The sequence below is a fragment of the Xenopus laevis genome, chromosome 3L, assembly GCF_017654675.1.
Source record: "Xenopus laevis strain J_2021 chromosome 3L, Xenopus_laevis_v10.1, whole genome shotgun sequence".
NCBI lineage: Eukaryota > Metazoa > Chordata > Amphibia > Anura > Pipidae > Xenopus > Xenopus laevis.
The window spans coordinates 134,435,265-134,458,467 of record NC_054375.1 but is presented as its reverse complement, the minus strand read 5'-3'; the positions used below and the strand labels follow the sequence as shown (position 1 = coordinate 134,458,467).

Sequence of the window (23,203 nt, the reverse complement as noted above, 5' to 3'; positions counted from 1 at the left end):
TTGGAGCACTTAAATAATACAGTGTTGTGGTCAAGTAGATACCTGGAAATGCAGAACACTGTTTCTGCAGGTGGTTTTTGACCGGCATTTTTTCTATATAGAAATCGGGCTAAGTTATTCGCATGAATCCAGACCTTTTATTACTGCTAAAATGGAAATTAGAAATGTATATCTAAATGGAAATGGTGCTTAAATCGATGTAGAAATGCTATGTTTATATATCTGTAATAATGAGCCTTTGCACCAGCTGTTTTAAGTGATATGAGTGACTGTCAATTGCATAATAAACTTTACTGTAGAAGCTCTCCTCATCCTTTGTTCTGCTTACCAATTACAGGTTTGGAAAACAGTTACATTTTATTATTGTGTAAAGCTCAATGCGTTACACAATTGTTTTCTTGATCCGTCCACTGGAGAGCACTCTTGAGGTTGGCTCATCAGAACAATCATGGCTTCTCCCGTTCACATATGAATAAATACATGTATGCACATAAGTCTCCTCGTTCAAAATAACCAGTACAATATGTCATTTCTCTTTACCATAGGAACACAGTTGGGAAGAGGAGTGATGACCACTGAAATTCATCTCAAACATTACCAATAACTAGTAAAATAAGTAGTAACTGAACCTTAAAATATATTATTGGAGCTTTGGGGGGCCTAGCCAAGTCTTAAAGTGGACCTGTCACCCAGACACATAAAGCTGCATAATAAAAGTTTTATTTTATTTTAAATGATACATGAAATCCAATTTCTATTTTTTATTAAAGCATTCATAGCTGTTGTAAGCTCATTTAAAAATCTCAGCTGTCAATCAAATATTGCCTGCCCCTCCTCTCTGTCTTAGGCATAGAGGCGGACAATTACTTTCACTTTCCATTCAGCACTTCCTAAATGTCACTGCTCTCCCCACATTCACCCTTCACCCTCTTCGCTGTTTATTTGTGGAGCCAGGGCATGGGGATGGACATCAGGTCCCCCATTCTGGTGCACAAACAAGATTCTGAGATGACACAAGGCTTGTCTTAATAACAGTGTCCACAAAATGGCTCCTGTCTGTGATAATTATGAATTCCCAGACTGAAGGAAACAATTTAAATAGTGTCATTAAAGTTCATTTGGCTTGACTAATGTGATAAAACAGGATTTTGAATATTTTTTTGGGTGACAGGTCCCCTTTAACAGAGACTGGTCAGAATATTCTGTGGGTTTATCTCACAACCTACTCCTCAATAATAAGGATTAATCTAAGTCAGTGGTCACCAACAAATGGCTCACAAGCTACATATTACTCACCAACCCCATGAATGTTGCTTTCAATGACCTCAAATCAGGTGCTTAATTTTTAATTCTAGGCTTGGAGGCAAGTTCTTGTTAAATAAAAAAACAGGTTTACTAGGACCTACCAAATAGCCAATCACAGTCCTTAATTGGCATCCCCAAGATCTTTTTTTCATGTTTTTGTTGCTCCCAAACTCTGTGTGTGTGGCCCACTGGTGAAACAGGTTGGGCATTGGGGACACCTGATCTAAGGGGTCAACCCTTGAGGATTAGTCACATATTAAATGCACATCCAACTAGGGTTGTCACCTTACCGATGGCAAAACCAGGTCACAGGGACAGGAGGATGATATTTGAGGTCATTACATTAGGATCATCAGCATGTGAACTTAGTTTGTGATAGACAAGTTATTAGAAAAAAATAAGTTTATTTTATTACACAATAATTAAAAATGAACGAAACAAAAGAAATGAATTTTTCTCTTATAAATATGTTCTTTGTTCATTTTGTTAGGTTCTCTAACGCAGAATTGCTGTGATGTTGCTTAATTCAGTCAGCGAAGTCTTCAGAGCCAACTTTATTGAACTGGTTATACTGATGTGCAGTAAAGGTGGTGGAGGTCATGTGATGCCTAATTGTGTCCATGATGGGCATCAGTAACTGCAGCCCTGTTTGTTTTTTTTGTGTGACAAATTCCACATGTAATTGTTCATGTACTAGTCCATAAGCCATAGCTTTAGCAGTGTTGCAGATTTTGTCACTGGTGCTATTCTGTTTTGGGCCTAACTTGGCAGCTTTATCTCCTCCTCTTCAAAGCTAGGATTGCTGTATGCATTCTCTTTAACCTTCATGTCTTCCTGTTTTCGCCTTTCCTTCTCCTCTTCCTCTTGCTGCTCCATTAATACAGCTCGGTTAATTCCAGGACCTGCACAAGTAACAAAACAATGAGTGCAAATGATGTGCAATTGTTTTGGCTACAGAAAAGTCACTGCTTAAAATACAGTTTGACAGCACCATGTTCATCCCAAATTATTGACATTTGCACCCCCTGATTAGTTGCTCAGTATTCTTTATAGTTTTTCATTTTAAAAAGTGATCTAAACCTAATAGAAAAGTAATGGAAACTAAGTGGGATATTTACTAAAATCCGATTTTGAACAAACTTCCATCCATGATTTTGCCTTATTTATCATTAAAATAACTCAAATAAATCAGGAAAAAACTATTTTTCAGGGGTTTTGCCCGGAAACCCCATATTTTTCGTATAATCAGGCAAAACCCAGTGTAAACCATGATATCTTCAATTTGGGATAGGGGCATCTGCCTTTGACTTATACATGATCTCAACAGGTTTGAGATGGTAGATTTTCTGTGAATTTGCACCAACATTACTAATAAAGAAGTCCATACAACTTTTAGTCATCCGCCCTATTCAAATTAACCTAAGCATAAAAGTGCAAGCGAAGTTTCGCTAGGCAGAAATTAGCGCTTGCGAAAATTCGCTATGAAATGTTCGCCCAGCCGATGTAACACTAGCGAAAAATTTGTCAGCGTTTGGCTGCTGAGATGCTACTTCACATTTTAGTGAATTAGCATAGTGGTTACGAATTCCGCCTGGCGAAGTGGCGAGTGTGCTGAAGCAGTCGCTCAGAAACCACAAAAAAAAATAGAAAGTGAATGTTAAAGGGATCCTGTCATCGGAAAACATGTTTTTTTCAAAACACATCAGTTAATAGTGCTACTCCAGCATAATTCTGCACTGAAATCCATTTCTCAAAAGTGCAAACAGATTTTTTTATATTCAATTTTGAAATCTGACATGGGGCTAGACATATTGTCAATTTCCCAGCTGCCCCTGGTCATGTGACTTGTTCCTGCACTTTAGGAGAGAAATGCTTTCTGGCAGGCTGCTGTTTTTCCTTCTCAATGTAACTGAATGTGTCTCAAAGGGACATGGGTTTTTACTATTGAGTGTTGTTCTTAGATCTACCAGGCAGCTGTTATCTTGTGTTAGGGAGCTGCTATCTGGTTACCTTCCCATTGTTCTGTTTGGCTGCTGGGGGGGAAAAGGAGGGGGTGATATCACTCTAACTTGCAGTACGGCAGTAAAGAGTGACTGAAGTTTATCAGAGCACAAGTCACATGACTTGGGGCAGCTGGGAAATTGACAATATGTCTAACCCCATGTCAGATTTCAAAATTGAATATAAAAAAAATCTGTTTGCTCTTTTGAGAAATGGATTTCAGTGCAGAATTCTGCTGGAGCTGCACTATTAACTGATTCATTTTGAAAAAAAAATTTTTTCCCATGACAGCATCCCTTTAATTGTAAAAGTGCTCAGTTGAACACTATGTTTTTCTTTACTTTATGTGGTGGCTAGATCCCCTTTAATAATTCTGTCATGATCCTAGTTTACATACAGTAAATAACCGGCACTAGTAGAAGTACAGTCCCGCACCTCAATCTCTCTTATCAGCTGATTGGGTAAATGATTGGGCATTAAAGTTTATGCAACAGCCATAATGTCAAAGATAACCTGTGATAGAGGAATCACTACTTCTACTGAAATACAAGCATAAATGGATCCCTTGATCGCAGTTAATTATAACAAATCTTATTACCAGTTGATCGATAGGCCCCCTCCATAATGAACGTATTCTTTTGTGCAAATTAAAACGGGGTACAAGTTGCCTGATTACAGGGGGGGTGTAGTAAGTGTGAAATCAAAACATTTTCCTGTTACTGCTTTATAATAAAACTAAAAGCTATCATTATGAGATGAAATATGTTATTCTACTGCATGTTTGGCAAAGGGATGTTGCTGCCTTCACTACCCTAAAGTTTCTTATATTTAATAATCTTTCAGGTGTTTATATATACCGTAATTCCTAATATCGCACGTTATGCCCTTTGCTCACTTACCAAAGTAACTTAGCACCACAGGTAGAAATATGAGTCCGTGCACAAGTCCAAGAAGGGTGATGGTTAGATTTAGACGGAAGAAGAATATCTGGATGAGTTGGGCTTTGGCAAAGGCCAGGACAATGATCCCTGGAAGATTGGTCATCGCTACTCCAGCAAACACCTGCCGCAGAGATGGGATTTAGAACATAAATGATGTGTAAAGTATTGCTCCTTAAAGGATACTGTCATGGGAAAAAACATTTTTTTTCAAAATGAATCAGTTAATAGTGCTGCTCCAGCAGAATTCTGCACTGAAATTCATTTCTCAAGAGAGCAAACAGATTTTTTTATATTCAATTTTGAAATCTGACATGGGGCTAGACATATTGTAAGTTTCTCAGCTGCCCCAAGTCATGTGACTTGTGCTCTGATAAACTTCAGTCACTCTTTACTGCTGAACTGCAAGTTGGAATGATATCATCCCCCTTCCTTTTCCCCCCAGCAGCCAAACAAAAGAACAATGGGAAGGTAACCAGATAACAGCTCCCTAACACAAGATAACAGCTGCCTGGTAGATCTAAGAACAACAATCAATAGTAAAAACCCATGTCCCACTGAGACACATTCAATTACATTGAGAAGGAAAAACAGCAGCCTGCCAGAAAGCATTTCCCTCCTAAAGTGCAGGCACAAGTCACATGACCAGGGGCATCTGGGAAATTGACAAAATGTCTAGCCCCATGCCAGATTTCAAAATTGAATATAATTGCTCTTTTGAAAAATGGATTTCAGTGCAGAATTCTGCTGGAGTAGCACTATTAACTGATGCATTTTGAAAAAAACATGTTTTCCGATGACAGGATCCCTTTAATTATACAGGTATGTGGATTCGTTATCCGGAAACCCGTTATGCAGAAAGCTCTGAATTATAGGAAGGCCATCTCCCATAGACTCAATTTTAATGAAATAATTAAAATTTTTAAAAATGATTTCCTTTTTCTCGGTAATAATAAAACAGTGCCTTGTACTTGATCCCAACTAAGATATAAATAATCCTTATTCCAAGGGCACACACGGAGCATAGGCTTAGGCTGCTCTCAGCCTGCATATTTATTGCAGGCTCAGAAATGTGGATCTGCTCCGAGCGCCATGTCTATTGATTTGAAACACATCCACTTGCATGCAACGCAGTCGATTGGAGGTTGGCTCTAAAACACAAGAGCATGCATTTATGGGCCATCCTCCACGCTGCTGTGTCTGACTGCATGAGCACAGTTCAAATGAATGACGATGGGGCACAGAGCAGATCCGCTTCTCTCAGCCTGCAAAAAATATGGCCTTATTGGAGGCAAAGCAATTCTACTGAGTTTAAAAAATGTTCAAATGAATTTTAAGAGATTAAAATTACAGAAAGACGCCTTATCCAGAAAACCCCTGGTCCCCAGCATTCTGCATAACAAGGTCCATACATATATATATATATATATATATATATATATATATATATATATATATATATATACAGTATGCTGTTTTTCATGTGCTGCATTTTCCTGTTTAGCCTCTACCTTTACACCAAAACCTATGTGGCCAAATATCTATCAACTTTATCAGTAGGCTCTTTGACAAACCTACTTGCTCTTGAGCCACCTACAGTTTCATTATTGCTACATAGGACCCTCAGACTCACCGCGCTCCCCATATAGATTGTTGCTTCTTTGGCTCGCTCCACCTTGGTAGGTTTACTGCTGATAGCAAAGGAACGGGTGAGATGTGAGACAAACTCCACTGATATCCCAACAGCCTGCGGGAGAGAGGGGGGAATAAATCTAAGGAATGAAAAATTCTCGAGATAAGAAGTTTATTCAAGGCAAAAGAAAAAATATCAATTACAATATATTTTTAATGGAAACTAGACATATTTAGCACCTCTAATTAGAAGTGAATGGGAATTAAACAAAAATATTAAGAAAAAGACAGGATGATAGTATCCTTTTAAATAAACTCAGAGCAAATATTAAATGATCTGAGTCTGATAGATTGGAGAGAAATCGGCAGATTATTAGGAAACAAGTTACCAGCTCATAAAGTCATACTGACCGTCACCAGGTTGATGAGCGAGATGGCATTGTAATCAATGCCCCAAAGGGTCATGACACCCATTGTGTCGATAATAATCATAATGATGGTGATGAGGTTAATAAAGCCAGAGCGCAAGTCCATGCCCAACAGGATACAGCACACAGCAAATGTAGGTATTAGACAGAGAGCCATTGTGAAGAGCCCCTCTTGTACGATGGTCATGTATTGCTCGTAAAACACATATGTGATCCTACATCAAAAACAAAGGGTTATGAAAAAGGGTTGGAGAAAGAACACACAAGCAGCACACCTCTCAAAGTATGGAGGGAAGGCAACATTTTAAGTCTACTTTATGAAACTGTATGGAGCGGGACAATTGCACCAAATATGCCAATGTCTTTTCAGCTGCACCACACAGAAAGGCTGCTAATTTTGCCATAATGACAGCTAGAACTAGTGGGTCAGTTCTCCTTTGGGTGTCAAGGAACTACAACACCCCCAGTTTTTCAGCACTTTCCAGTCTCTGTGGCTGTCTCACCTTAATTGGGGCCACTGAGAGATATCATGAAGTGCATTTCTTTAGGAAGACAATAGTACAAAAAGAACGTAAGTGGGGACAAAGGATGAGAAGTAGTAAGCTCACTCACGTGTAAGGGAAAACTCTGAAATCTGGATCAGTTCCTGGCACCTTTTTTAGCGACTCGGTAATGTTGGCAGCAAGTTCTCGTGCACTTTTCAGGGCAGCTGTGTACTCCTGGGAATTCTTCAGAGGCATGTGGAAGGCCATGAAACGAGTAGCTGGAGGTAAATGAGAAAATGTCAAGTCATATGTCAAGGTTTCAATCATACACACTGTATCACCGATGCTCAGAAACCCAAAATGGTTCTAAGCTGCCAGTTTGACATTGGTTGGTTAAAGATTCTGTGTTGGTACCACACTGGGATCATTATGGAGCAAAGGGGGGCTATATATGTGTGTGTGTGTGTATGTGTGTGTGTATGTGTATGTGTGTGTGTAAGTGTTGCGCCAACAACTGTGGTCAACTGTCGAGAATTCCTCAGTAATAAGTGATTAATTAACTGATATGTGACTGAATTTGTTCAACAAGTTTCACTACCAACATTTACAGTAATAAGACATCTGCTGGGACTGGAGAAAACAAGATTTCGCCATTAGCATTGGTAGATAATCGCTAAGGGCAGTCAGGCTATGGAACTTGCAACCAAGAGAAGCAGTAATGAGTAATTGTAATTGCTTGGTGGGATTAAAGATGGGTAAGAAGCCTCTCTAAGCTAAAAAAACAGACATGTTGTGTAGTTGTATAATTGATCCAAGGTGTAACTGGATTGCCAGGTAATTGTGGTCCAGTATTCTTTGTACCGCTCACAATCTAGAGGAGTAGTAATCCTTTGCTGAATAAAAAGAAAAAGTGTTTCACATACAGGAGAAGATTTGAAAAATGTTTAATTTACCTATAATATCTCCCTGATCGTTAAACTTCACAGAGTTGTCATACGCCCCCAGACCCCTGTGGAAAAATCACATTGCATTGTAACCTTTAGAATTCCTTTGTATAATCATATTATAATCGGTATTAGTGTTTCTCTTGTCAGTACAGGGTCACTTACCCCTTGGGACATTTCAGATTTGGATAGTCATTCAGGAATATTGGCAAATATTTGTTAAATTCTTCCAGGGTTGGTCTCAGTGCACCAGTGGTACTTCTCATACACTTTCTCAAACAGCCAGGTAATGCTGTGTTTGGAGAAAAAGAGAATCAGATATCCTAATACAGATCCAAAGTTTATTAAGCAAAGTTGTTTGGCCAAAGATCCAGATACGTTTTTCAGTCCTCCAAACAATGGCCTACCAATCCCAAACCCCCTGACATATCTTTGGTGGTACTCACTGCTTGTTGATGAGCAGAATGTCCCATTTATAAGGAGGCGGCAGCAGTCAGACGTAGGGTTCAACCAGTCAATGAAGTCATCCACCCAGGAAGATGCAGGGATAGCCAAGTAAGAGCTGAGAGAAGAAGCAACACAGCACATCATGGACAAAGTGTTATCACACTATTGCTCTAAACCATTTACAATCCTGACAAACCCATTCCAGCATCAAGATAACTAACATCAGTGGGGACAGCATAGATCTTATGGAAGGAGTTTAAATCCAGAAAGAAATAGGTCCAAAAATAAAAGGAAAGACTTAGGCTGACCATAGATGTGCAGATTTTATTCTTTGTGAGACGAAATGCTTGTTCGTTTCAGTCTAACGATCTACCATTAACCATTCAGATTAAAAAGTAGTAAAAGTAACAAATCGGAAGATGTTCTGGCCATGAATTGACGGACAGCAATCATATGAAACTTACTGTATGTTTGACAGATACTAGTGACAGTCACCCATTGATATCATCAGATAGGCAACACATGCAGAGATATTATCAGTAGCTGATATAAATCTTTTAACCTGTCCGATCGACCGAACGACCGATTGCCATGGTACAAAAAAATGTTGGGACACTTCACACATGATCCGAAAATTGTACGAATATTCGTTTTGTATGACTGTATCTTCTCATGTATAGCCAGCTTTACTCTGCAGCCTTACACTACACTTACCGATCAGGATACTCTGTAGCATATTGAATCTTCTGTGTTAAAGAGTTGCCATCACACCCAACACTGGAACATATGCCATTCATTCCATCTACATTAGAGAAGTTGTATCCAGTTGTCGTAACAAAATAGGTGGGGACACCAACCTCCAAATACCTGTTAAGATAAGCAAAATAATCCAGGACATACGAGTCCTGAGGGGGGGGGGTGCATTGTCAGAGACTGTTTATAAAACTGCAAGATAAGTAGTAACACAGTGGATTTTCACTATGGTACTCACCTTTGGCACAGAGAGTTCTTGATTTAGACCAACACGAGAATGCATTGTAAAATAGAGGCCGGCACAAAACATAAAGATAAATACCACCATCTGTGTAAACAAGAGAGTATATGTTGTTATAGGAAGACCTATAAATCGAAAAGGAATATAGTGAGAACATATTGTACATTCAAATGCAAAGATGAAAGCAGGACCAAAGCATATAGTAAAGCATAAGTTATGTACAATAGTTATATAAACTGAAAATGGCAGTAGAGCATTTTAGACAAAAATAATGTAGCTGCTTTTTTGCTGTTTGCACTGCCCCCCCCCCATTAAGGGTTGGGGCAGACGGGCAGATTCGGGGAGATTTAGTCGCCTGATGACTAATCGACTCTTCTGCATGGCGACAATCTCCCCGAACTAATATACTCGCGGTGCTTCGATTGAGTTGCCTCACGAGGAAACTTCGGGCGACTTTGGAAACCGAAGCGCCGCGAGTATATTAGCGCAGTCGATTCTTCATTCAAGCATACGGAAGGCAGTTTGGGAAGATTGTCGCCACGCAGAAGAGGCGATTAGTCACCAGGCGACTAAATCTCCTCGAATCTGCTCGGCTGCCCTAACCCTAAAAAGAACAAAAGTTAAAAAGAAGAGCATTTAGACAGTATGAGATGGTATACATTAGTGCTGAACAAAAGGTAAGCAAATGGATGAAGATATACAAAAAAATGCAAAGAGGAGAGCATGTAGGTGTGTGACTTTAACAGTGTACTCACCACTATGAATCTGCAGACTGGGTGCAACAATATGGGGCTATAAACCTTTTTCATGAATGGGACCAACAGTCCTTTGGATTTCCTATTGGGTCTTTCACTCTTGGACTTAATACAACAGCAGATGTCAAATCGTGAGGCCTGAAGGCAAGAGGAGCATAGACAATGGCTTGGCAACTTGATGCAAGGAACATTTTCCCAAATAGCCCAGTCTGCACTAGTGTACAGAGTAACACATTTTCTATAAGAAAATTATATTGTTTTTTGAGGATGCAATTCCCCTTAACCCCCCATGCTTTGGTCCTATCCTATCATTTCCACATGGTAGGCATGCCACTTGATTGGATCCAAGCCACCTAGGTAGGTTTCTCAAGACTCATTCTTGTTTTAGGGTGAAGACACACAGAGCTACCAGGTGCAGCTACTTGTCATAGCTACAAAATAGACAACAGTGATAATTGGCTTTGCTAAGACACTACATGTGTTTTAGCAGAAGTAATTCTCAGTATTGTCTATGGCAGGGTATTTTGTAGCCTCAACAAGTGATTGCTAATAGCAGCTCCTGAGCTTCGACAATGATATGATGACATATGGTTTATTTAAGACAGGATAAAATGTCAGGTTGGATTTAGGAAAATCAGCGTATCTGTATTTACCTCCTGTCTTTTGCTGTCGAGAGAGACAATAGCAACAAACATGGAGATCTGAAGCAGGAAGTCCAACAGGATGGCAAGTGCTGCATTCAAGGCAAAGGTACGAACAGCAGGCATGTTTGTGAGAGCACCTAAAGGTAAAAACAGTGGATTTGTAGAAAGACATAGAAGACAGTCAAGGCACATTGATAAACCCAGTAAGGATATAATGTTTTTCAGAGTATTTTTGCACTGTGGGGGTATATTATTCTGTGACATGGAGGCATTCTCAATTCCTGTATGCTTTGTAAGTGAGTCTTACCCAAAAAGAAGCACAGGGACTCAGAAACACTGCACAGAAGCATGCTGGGGGCCACATCGCCTAGAACTCTTCCAATATGCTCCTCCCTGCCCTCCCCGGGTCTTCGTGTGTCTCTCTGCAGAAAAAGCATATCTCTTTAAGTAACCAGTGCTTAAGACAAAATAACATTTGTCCAGAGATCATTAGCAGTTTTGGAGTTTTATAGAAAAAGGCATGCTCTAATTAATCCTACCTGGAACTCCAAAACAAAGATGAAGATATTGTCTGCTCCAATTGCCAGCACCAGGAAGGGAACGACCTCCACAATGATCAACGTGGATGGAATTCCCACATATGAGTAGAATCCTATGGATGACAATACCGCTCCAAGGACTACCAGGATTCCTCCCAAACCCAAAGTCACCTTGGAGTCAATCTGAATAAAGGTAACAGGTAAGATCAGAACACTGTGGACTCTTGAAACAAAATAACTGGAATCAGAAGAATAACTACAGGGGGTGTAGGGTTTCTGACCTCCCGGGCTAGTTGGGACCCCAGTAAGTTTAAAGAATTAGATCATTACCACAAAATACATTTCCCACAAACAAGGTTCCCGTTATGGAAGAACAGAAGAATATGAATGTAAAAAGTTGCCCTTGGGGGCAATAAGAAGAATGGTTTAGGTCATATTTTGCACCAGAGATCCATACAGTATGTTTATAGCTATGTCTTGTTATGGTGTATTCACTGGTGATTTTACAATAGGATGATTATTAGACATTAAACAAGTCCCTTACCAACACTCTGCGACAGCTGCTGTACTCGCCCAGAGCCAACGCTATGTAGATGAAGATCACCAGATAGCTGATGGTGAAGATGGGAATGTCTTCTGTGGTGGTCCGATTAATTTCATCCTCAAGGGATCGCTTTTAATAAGGAGTAACGATTAGACAGAGACAGTATGGAAGAGTGAGATGACCAACCAGAGAATAAAAGTAGCAAATGCTACAGCTTGATATTTATACTGTAGGTCTTTATAATAATACAATATCCTATTAAATTGATAATTTATAGATCATTGTTTAGATATTTGGAGACCATGGTTAGTGGTGTCAGATATAATTGGCTGTGTCGCATGATTAATAGAAAATTAGATATAATGTTAGAAATTATGTACACCTGGTGTTAAATTGAAGGATCTTAAATGCCATCTCATCATTCACATCACTTGTTGCCCCGGTGGAGCTTAAAATCGAAGGGCCCTATCACATTCACTGTGGCCAGTTTTATTAGGAGCTAATTAACCTGCCTGTATTTTTGGAGAAAACTGAAGTGCCTGGAGGAAATCCATGTAAGCACGGGGGAAATATACAAATGCCTTACAGACAGTGGCCTGGCTGCTATTGAATCTGCTACTATACTGTACTAACCATTGTGATTGTTATGGTAGTAAAGTAGAAATACAAATATTACTAGAGATGGAAATTTTTCACACACTTACCTCAGCCATGTAACCAAAGGTCAGGTTGCTTTTTGGGTTCTCCTTATATTCTTTTATGATCTCCAGATATCTTTTTTCCCAAAGCAACACAAAGTCAAAGCGAGGGTCAGTACGGGGATAATTATTCAGTGAGAAGGTGAGAATTAGAGCCTCTGCCTCAGAGTACTGGCCATCTGCATTGAGAGAAAAGTGAGGAGATAAAATATGGAGGAATTGGTGACGTATTGCTGGGAAGGGATGGGATTAGCGGTGGTCACTCCCTACTTGGCCTGCATTTGGTATACTGTAAATATACTGCCGCTCTCCAGCTGTTAATAATCTACAACACTCAGCAGCCTCTAGGGCAGGGATCCCCAACCTTTTTTACTCGTGAGCCACATTTAAATGTAAAAAGAGTTGGAGAGCAACACAAGCATGAGAAAGTCAATGGAGCTGTCAAATAAGGGCTGTGATTGGCTGTTTGGTAGCCCCTATATGGACTGACAGCCGAGCAACATCCAAAGGATTGGTGAGCAACATGTTGCTCGCGAGCTACTGGTTGGGGATCACTGCTCTAGGGTATCCACCTGCCCGGTATTTTACTGGCCTGGCCGGTAAAAATGATGCTTGATGCCAATGTTATTAATAGGAAATATGGCAAGAATATAGTAAGGTCAGTATTTTTTTCCAGAAAAGGTGGCATCCCTAGCAGCCTCCAATAACTTCCAGTGAATTCTGTAGTTTAATAAAAGCTGGATTGCAAGTTAGCCAACCCTGATATATTGGCACCCCCTTCCCAGAAAAGGGATAAACCTTGCTTCATGGCAGGAGCGGCCCTGGCGGGGCCCATGAAGTGTTAGGGTGGAGAATAGGACAGAATACTCATATCCTGCAGTGATAAGAAAAAAAAAATGCAGGGTGTTCTAGAAAGGCTGAAAGCACAAGCTAGATCAGTGATCTCCAACCAGTAGCCCGTAAGCAACATGTTGCTCACCAACCACTTGGATGATGATCTCAGTAGCCTCTAAGCAGGCCCTTATTTTTGGAATTAGTTGGTGGTACTACATATCATTTTTTTAATGGGGACATTATAGGCTACCCCTATGATATACCCAAGCCCCAACTAGTAACATCGGTAACCATTTCTCTACAAACCCTGCCCACATTTATGTAGGACCATGTAAGACCAGCCCTTTGAATTATTGGGGAGGTTTGGTATTTATGAAACTGAATTGACAGAGAAATGTCTTTTAGTGAAAAAAAAAAGTTTTACCTTTATATCCTCCAACTGCAAGGAAGGGGAAGACAGGGGCCCCATAATCAGCCATACAGCTGAGTTCTAGATCTGTGATGTCTTTAAATGACAGGGGAGAGCTGCAGAGACAGGACACTTTGGTGAGAATCATGTCTTAGTATAATACTGTCAATTTGACAGACCATCCTGCAGATTGCAGATGTCTAAGCTCCTAAAACCATGAACTGGCACACTACAATTAAATTAAGTAGCACTGACAGTTGTTAATATCACTTTAATAAGCAATAAGTGTATAGTCTTTCAGCTTCCACATGCAACATTGTCAAGGAGCCTCTGATGACGCATTCTTTTCCTCCACACTTGCACTAATCATTTGGCCGAGTGCAGGTACACTTTTCACACACGCTCTCTCCTTGCACACTTAAAGGGTCACTAAAATATGTTATTCAATATATTGCAACCATATATTGACACTTACTTGACACAGTACATAAAGTGGTCCCTCCATCCTACAGTGCCTGTTTGTCCTGATATGGTCTGGTTCACCTCCATTGCAAATTTGGCGCGGTCATTCTGAAAATATTGCATAAGGCTATTCACACAGCAGTCCGTGGGGGTTGGGTTGGAGGGGTTCAGGGGAGCATAGCAGACATCTTTCAGCGTGACATTTTTCTGGTGTTTTTCAGACCACACCTAAAGTGGGATAATGGAAGAGGAGACAAAAACGGGAGACATTTCATAAATTGACGCATGAAATCTACATTTCGGCCCTAGGTGTGCTTATTTTTACATTGACTTTTGCCCCTAATATGTAGGGGCCCATTTACTTAGCTCGAGTGAAGGAATAGAATAAAAAAAACTTCGAATTTCGAATGATTTTTTTGGCTACTTCGACCATCGAATTGGCTACTTCGACCTTCGACTAAAAATCGTTCGACTATTCGACCATCTGATAGTCAAAGTACTGTCTCTTTAAAAAAAACTTTGACCCCCTACTTCGCTACCTAAAACCTACCAAAGTGCAATGTTAGCCTATGGGGAAGATCCCCATAGGCTTTCTAATGGTTTTTAGGTCGAAGAAAAATCGTTCGATCGATGGATTAAAATCCTTTGAATCAAACGTTTCGAAGGATTTAATCGTTTGATCGAACGATTTTTCATTCGATCGAACTATTTGCGCTAAATCCTTTCACTTCGAATATCGAAGTCGAAGGATTTACATTCGGCAGTCGAATATCAACGGTTAATTAACCCTTGATATTCAACCCTATGTAAATCTGCCCCGTAGTGTACAGTTCTGAAGAAAAGAAAATCTGCCCCCAAAAGAACCACCCTGATATTCCAGTACATATTTAGGGTTCCATTTCTCTCTGTTTTTGCTCATGGACTGCTCTTCTCTCACAGATGAAGTGAATTTGATTTTGTGGCTTTAAAGGGTAGATATTGCATTTATATCTATAGAAATAAGTCAAATCAACTGGACTTGCTGTGTTGTTTTTTCTTGAAGACATTTCACCAGTCATCCAACTGGCTTTCTTAATTCAGAATTGAGCAAGCCAGTTGGATGACTGGTGAAATGTCTTCAAGAAAAAAAAGAAACACAGCAAGTCCAGTTGATTTGACTTATTTCTACAGATATACCATGACCTGGATGAATGAGAATCTTCACAAACTTATTGCATTTATCTTATTGTGATAGAACAAGGGGTGCCTCTACTAAAATCAGAAGCAATCTGCAGTCTTAAAAGTGTCCTCCCCCCAAAACCTTTTTTTGCATATTTAAAGATAATGTAACTCTAGGCAACAGTTAAAAATGTGCAATGACTGTATATTGGGAAGATATTAGAACTGCATTTCTTTCATTATGCAAAAGAATAAGTTAATGGGCAGCAATCAAAATAAGCTTTTGTACCTGAAAGACTCAAACATGCACAAAGAATGTAACTACAGAGAAATTAATTCACTGATCTTGATAGGGATCCGTTTACTGAGAATCACATTTTTTATGATTAATAATGATGTTTATTAAATAAATAACAATCCTTTCATACCTGTATTTATCAATTGCTTGTCTGGATTGTCCCAATCATTAATCTCTGCCTATAATTTGCTTTAGGAATTAATGATTTCGATGGTTTAGTGCTCAGAGCTGTTGAGCTGCACTATGCACTAACACCTCGTTTAAATGAATGTTTTCTATTGTTCGAAGCAGTTGCCCACATTTTGCATTCCCCCTTTTGAACAGACAGGGTTATATCTTTGATATGATTATATTTCATCTGTTCTAACAGGGTTTGAGTCTGATTTAATACATCAAATCTAATAATTATCTCAGGTGCCTGTATTGGGCACAAGCTGAAGTGAAATAAGTATGGCATGAGGAAGTACTCTAATAAGTTCTTTGTGACCATAATTACTATGCAGAGAACAGCAGTGGGTCATAAACTTTGATTTGAGACACTTTGATTTTCCTTTTATTAACAGTCAGCCATTAGATGCCATAAAAAGATCATAGGTGAATCTATACTGCACTAACTGGGGTAATTCTTCTGTCCTTAAGGTATCTGTGCATTGCACTTGATCTGCAGTAGCTAGTGCTCTTTGCATTAAACCTGTATGCATATTGATTACAAGCTTAATAAATGGGTTAAAGGAGGCAAAAAAGGTACAGTGGGGTGACCCTTCAATTTGGTGAATTAGGTGTTATTTGTAAAGAGGAATCTGGTTGTTTCTTTGCACTTCTGATTCTGACCCCTGAAACAATATAGCAATGATCACTTTGTAATAGATCTGAATGAGAACTGACTATATTGTTTCAGTAGCCACTGAAAACTGCTGAACAAGTTCAATGCAAGAGACGGTTAATACAAACAAAGATTGTGGCTTACGTTGGAGAAAGAATGAGAAGCAGCAGAACTGTTGGGCCAAAGACATGAGGAAGTATAGAGAATACTATTAAGGTGGCCAAAAAAGTCACGGAACTAGAAAAAAAGACACATATACCAAAGGCAAAAAGGTGGCTTTGCCCAGAATCATGGGTTGATAGAGAAAACACTATATAGTGAATAAAGTACCCCCTCTTGTAAAATATAAGGATATTATAAGCTACCGAGGAGTTTCATGAGCATATAAAAACACGAGGCCGAAGGCCGAGTGTTTTTATACAGGTCATGGAACTCCGAGGTAACTTCTAATATCCTCATATTTTGCAACTGGGGGTACTTTATTTATTATAATACACAAATTTAAGTGAGTCATGTGACAGAAATGACATCAGAACTCACCGTTTATAACTGATGACATCAGAACTCACCGTTTATAAGGATATAATTTACAGGATATTCATGGCTTTTGTGTATTATAGAGTATATAATACCAGACAAACCTTAAAGGGGTCGTCATCCACCTTTAAATTAACTTTTAGTATGCTGTAGAGATTTAGTCAATTTGCAATTGTTTTTTATTCTTTATTATTTGTGTTTTTTGAGTTATTTAGCTTTTTATTCAGCAGTTATTCAGTTTGCAATTTCAGCCATTGATGTAAATAAGACACTGGAAATAGGAGAGGTCCTGCTAAAAACGATGAGTAATTACAAGTAGCAATAACAATACATTTGTAGCTTTACAGAGCATTTGTGTTTTAGATGGCGTCAGTGACCCCCATTTGAAAGCTGGAACTAGAAAAAACTAGAATTAAGAAAAAATGAAGACCAATTGAAAAGATGCTTAGAATTAGCCATTCTATAACATACTTAAAGTTAACGTAAAGTGAACCACCCCTTTAATGTGATAATATGGGAGCAGGCAGGGTTATGTAAACATATGGACCTATTTAGAAAACATTCCAACACGAATACTATGTGAACGTTATAGGAAAAAAAACAAAGAAAGAGGAGGCAGGACGTTAGGTTGCATTATAGTAGCCAAGATGGGAGCACAGAACAAAAGGTTCTTCAAGTATCTGAAACTGATCATTCATATATCGATCTAGCTGCAGTTAATACTTAGTCCACTAAAAGTCTCCAGGTTGAATGAGAAACACAGAGCACATGGCAAAGCCATTAAGTATGGATAGAAGAAGTGGGAAAATGTATCCACAGCATAGAATTGGAGAGAGAATGCACATAAACAATACACAAAGCAGTAGATAAGAAAGGAAATTAATAACAACACACATACAGATCATTAAATATGAAGCAGGAGGAGGAAAGCTAAAACATCTCCTTCACAGATAAGTTAAAATGGCATCACGACTGAAAAAAAAAAAATATATATATATATATATATATATATATATATATATATATATATATAGATAGACAATTACAAGAGTCCTCAGCACTCAACCCGTTATCTATATATTTATGACAGAGACATTTTGTGCATACTGCTACTGAAAAATGCCTTACCCTTTAAACAAAACAGGGATTGTTTGTCCATATATTATCCAAACAATGCCTGTTTTGTTTAAAGGGTAAGGCATTTTTCAGTAGCAGTATGCACAAAATGTCTCTGTCTTAAATATATTGATAATGGGTTGAGTGCTGAGGACTCTTGTAATTGTCTATATGTATTTTGTGGTCACAGCCCCGAATAATGGTTTTAAAAACTAGTGGTGAGCACAACTTTCCCTTGTTTGTTCTATATAGATAAGTGGCCCACAACATGAGAATAAATATCAGCTGTGTAGACTTACCACGATATTTTGCATCTTTTCCTGCAGATCCAGCATTTCCAGAATAATATCAGGGGAGAGAATACCACTAAAGTTCAGTTTCCCAAAAAAGACAGAGTCATAGGGATATGACACACGGTTCTTCACTGTGATGATTAGCTGGTTTGTTCTGAAAAATGGTCCAAAATTAGCATCATGAAAGTCTTTCTCTTGTCTTGCTTGGCTGTTGGCAGCAGACCACAGTTCCACTGGGTCAGTCGTAAGTTTGATAAGGAAGGTGCCAGCTGAGAGAACAATTACAACAATTAAGGAAACCCCAATTACTGTCTTGGGGTATGAAGCTACACGAGTGCCCCACCATCTGAATGATCTGGACATTGCCCTGTTCGTTTTCAGACTCAGTCTCTCTGAGCAGTTCAGGTCACCTCGAGTAACTTTTGGAATTTCTTTAGTGCCTTTTTTTTCTTTTTTTTTGGAATTAATACAGCAGCTAATCCCAAAGAACACAAGGAAGAGCAACAACAAAGATGCAAAAATGGCCAAGCTTACTACCAAAAACCCATCCAAATTCCCTATCTGGAATGGGTCAGGTAAAGGTTCTGGACCTGGTATTTTGGGGCATGCCTCTTTGCAATCCTGACAAGTACATACATTGTCTGTAGAATTTCCTGGTCCTTCGCTACAGCTCCAGACTCTGCTGTAGTGTGGCACAATACCACCACCAATCTCAGTGTTATTGTCAATCAAATGAAAGTCTATGGCTAATGGAGCTAGTCCGTTACTTGTGTCTCCTTGGAAATCCAACCAACGCTGACTATTGCACAATTCCGCCCCATACTTACCACACATGGCAGCTATAGCATAGCCCCCTGTAGCAGGGAGACGTACATTCCTGCAAGAATTGAAGGATTCATCAGCAAACTGACGTCTGAAAAAGCAGTCGTACTCCAGAACACCCAGTTCAGGTTTTCCATTCACATCCATGGGGTAGGTACGGGTGACATTGGTGAAGGTGCTCTGATCAGGGCTGCAGATGTTCTGGCAGTAAACATTGGCAAAGTTCTCAGCACAAGATGGGCAACGGCTCAGTATGACTTTGGAGAGGGCAAAACTGCTTTTGATGCTCTGCAGCTGTTTGATGGAACAGCAGACGTAAGTACTATTATCTCCTGTAACCAGCTGCGGGCAGATATCTTTTAAAAATGACATGTGTAGGTCGTTAACTTTCCTTGCTTGTGTATTGGATTCACAGGGGATTACAGCTGGGATCAAACTGCCTGTTATCTCCGGGTTCTTACCACATTCTTCATACATAGAACAGTAGCCCTTTTGGTGGATTGTAGTAAGTCCATAGACCTGGAACATTGGAAAAAGATTTCAGCAAAGTCCATAGACATATTATAAATGCCACAATTGTTTAACAACATTCTGGGGGTATAACAGTCAGTTCAAGGAAATAAACTAGTCTGGACCAATCAAAACACGAGCCAATTAATAATAAAATATGCAGTGCAGTGCAACACTGACTATATTTAATAGAACAAATAAATGTCATAGAAATTGTGTACAAACAGATTAAACTCAACTCTCAACCATGCACATACAGATATGGGACCTGTTATCCAGAATGCTCAGGACCTGGGGTCTTCTAGATAAGGGGCCTATCTGTAATTTTCTCTATATCTTCACTAAAAATCATTTAAATATTAAACAACTCCAATAGGATTGTTTTGCCTCCAATATTGATTAATTATTGGGATTAAGTACAATTTGATGTTTTATTACTATATAGAAAAAGGAAATTGTTTTTTAAAAATTTTCATTATTTTATTAAAATGGACTCTATGGAAGATGGCCTTGCCTTAATCTGTAGTTTTTTTGGTTAACGGGTTTCTGTATTCATACAGTGGGGGGGGGGATACAGCAGTAATTATAGGCAGGAAGGATGTGGAAATTATCAATATTGTTGCAGGTACAGAACATAAATCTGACATCTAAATAATATTCCACAGTATGCGAAGACCCATAAGTTGGACAGTCTTTCTTTAAATAAATAAATGAGAGACTGCAAAGTCAGTTGGTAGGCCAAGCCACATCTGAAAATGGCTAAGTTGTGTGTTTTGTTAGAAATACTGTTATGAATTATTAGCGATTACTCAGAAAGAGATTTGATTTAAACCTAAGATATAATTATAAAAGAAACACAGGGCAATACCATTTATCTGTAGATAAAGGACAGGCAGTCTCTATGAACTTTTCTCTCCTCGCTACCTTTATTATTATATTAGCATTCTAAAAGTATAAATGTCCTAGCCCATAGCAATGCATCAATATGTAGGTAACAGATTCAGAAGAGATCCAGGAGCTTATAAAAGCATAGCAAAGTTGTTTCAGGTTAAATTTGGGGAATTCTTCAAATTATTTATGAAAGATCATTAGCAGAGCTAGAAGTCACTAGTTGCCATACAAAATAGGTAAAAGTTCCCCCAAACCTTTGGGAAGATCATCAGATGTGTGCCCATTTTTTTTTTATCAATCCAAACCATTAATGGACTATTTATACTCCTGATGTTTTTTTTATTACAGCCCAGGGGACCAAATAGATTTTAAATCTAAAAATAATTAATTTTATGACTAATTTCAGACCTAACCTCGTATGGGGCCTCAGATGTTTAGAAGGTGGCTAGGGGGTGATCCAGATTGAATCACAATTTTAGTATATGTGAAAAACAAGTCATGTTACTCAAGGTTTGGAGAGGGGCCAAAACATTTTTGTTGCTGTGTTGGTGACTTAGGTCACTGTTATGGAATTCACCTAACTTTGATTACAAATATACAGAATTCCCATGGAATCATGGGCAGGTGTCTGTAGTGGATAATCCGTCTCATATTTGGATCGGAAGTTCATTACTTCATTGCAGCTCCAATAACACTACCCCAAACTGCACACAGAGGGGTAGTAATGGTACAAATAAATGTTTAACTTAATTCAATTACATCAATTGTTAAGTGCTAGTATACAAAGGAGGACCTTGACTGCAAATCCATTATACAAAGATGCACAAAATTGAGGTTACCAGATTTTTTGAAAAAACAGGGAATGCTGGATATTTTAGAAGTGCACCTTATTTTTCACTCAGATACTCTGGTCTTACTCATGATTTTGGGAATTGGAGCCCCTAAATTATTTATTATTATTTATTATTAGAGCCAACCAGTGGAGTAACTCATATTAACTAATCGCACATTAGTCTAACTGCAATTAACCAGTTAGTTCTACCTGTTGCTAGACAGATATGGATAACTGCAGTGATGCAGATGTGCACCTACTGTATATTAGTAAGAGCCCATAGTCAAATAACAATAGAACAAACAAAAGAACACAGACCCAGAGATTACTGGGGACCCTGCAGTATTAAGGCCCCATTAGTATTCTAATCTTTCCTAAGAAAGAATTAAATGCTATGAAATGCTGTGGAGACCATTAACTTTTAATTCTGTTGTCTTCATGCTTTTCCTATACACACAGATACTCACTTGATGATGGCACACTGCCCACAGTATCACTGCTGGAATTATCTTGGGCAGCATCTTTATGCCACCAATGCAGTCCCCGGGCGAGTATCAGGGTGCTGTTATAATATCCAGGAGTGGAATGTTTCTGCACCGGGAGCAGAAAGGGACAGCAGCCAGCAGCAAAGCTAACAAGATAATATTGATCTGTCTTTTTCTAGGGCTGTATCATGCACAGGAGCCAATTGGGAGCAGCAGAGGTGATAAAACTTGCTTCTCATTAACAGACAGAGGAGAGCAACATGGGAGGGTGTATGGCTTTCAGTCACGGATGCAGCCACCTGTGCCTGGGAAGCTTCACTATAGGCAAGGGGTAGGGTGGGGACAAGATAATGCTCACCCCACAGGGCATATTAGCACCCATGTGCCATGCTGTTTATTTCACCTGTAGCCCTGAGCTGTGAGAGGGTCAGGGCAGACTGCAAATAGGTGCAGAGGGTGGGAAGAGAGTACTATACATGATATCAATACAGGGCAATGAGTAGGAAAATAATACTGGCTTATCTGTTATTAACCTAAAGTATTAACTGTACTGGCAAGTTTGCATCCCTAGTTAGAAGAAGGAATGCATGCTAAGGAGGCTGTGTTTTTAAATGAAGGTATGTATGTACAGTATATTCATATAGTACTATAGTAATACTATACACAGTTTTGTATATTCAAACAATACATCAAGACCAAATGGCAGGGAGCAAAGCAATAATACAACACATGTACCTATATGCAATTTATACAGTTACTTTCATTTACATTGCAGGTAGTTATGTTAAGTGTAAGATTCAGTGTTAAAAGAGGGACAGCAAATACAGGGTGAGAGGAAAGATTGTCGGATAATAAATCTGTGAGTTGAGTGAAGTGTAAGATTAATGGGAAGCAGTGCAGGATGGGAAAACTGTATGTAAGGTAAGTACAGGGTTACTGGAAAGTAGTCCAGGAAGGGAATGCTTTGTGAATTGAGTGCAAGCAGAAATAGTGCACGATGGAGAAGCGTGAGGGAAAGAGTGAGGAGAGTGCAAGGTTAGGAGGGGAAGCAGTGCAGGATGGGGAAACTGTGTGTAAAGTAAGTACAGGGTTACTGGAAAGTAGTGCAAGATTAGGGGAAAGTAATGCAGCATGAGAAAGTGGTTTGTGAGGTAAGTGTACCACTAGGGAGAAGTAGTGAATGATTAAGAAGCTGTGAGCAGGGGAGTGCAAGGTTAAGAGGAAGCAGTGCAGGATGGGAAAACTGTGTGTGAGGTAAGTACACTGTGTGTGTGAGGTAAGTACAGTGCGTGAGAGGTAAGTACAGTGTGAGTGTGAGAGGTAAGTACAGTGTGTGTGTGTGTGTGTGTGTGTGTGTGAGAGGTAAGTACAGTGTGAGA

General features: G+C 39.2%; 1 protein-coding gene across 1 annotated transcript; it reads right to left on the bottom strand.

Moving 5' to 3' along the window:
• Positions 1-1,825: 1,825 nt before the first annotated feature.
• On the bottom strand, positions 1,826-22,056 carry npc1l1.L (NPC1 like 1 L homeolog). Its single transcript, XM_018253462.2, has 20 exons — positions 21,807-22,056; positions 18,291-19,625; positions 14,073-14,287; positions 13,613-13,713; positions 12,361-12,533; positions 11,657-11,785; positions 11,113-11,295; positions 10,881-10,995; positions 10,583-10,710; positions 9,930-10,067; positions 9,172-9,261; positions 8,895-9,085; positions 8,180-8,295; positions 7,899-8,025; positions 7,743-7,798; positions 6,917-7,067; positions 6,288-6,519; positions 5,878-5,991; positions 4,206-4,368; positions 1,826-2,207 (listed from the first exon to the last, which is right to left on the bottom strand). Exons 1-20 carry the CDS (start codon positions 21,858-21,860, stop codon positions 2,065-2,067), a joined length of 3,954 nt encoding a protein of 1,317 aa, XP_018108951.2. The 5' UTR covers positions 21,861-22,056; the 3' UTR covers positions 1,826-2,064.
• Between the last annotated feature and the right edge of the window lie 1,147 nt (positions 22,057-23,203).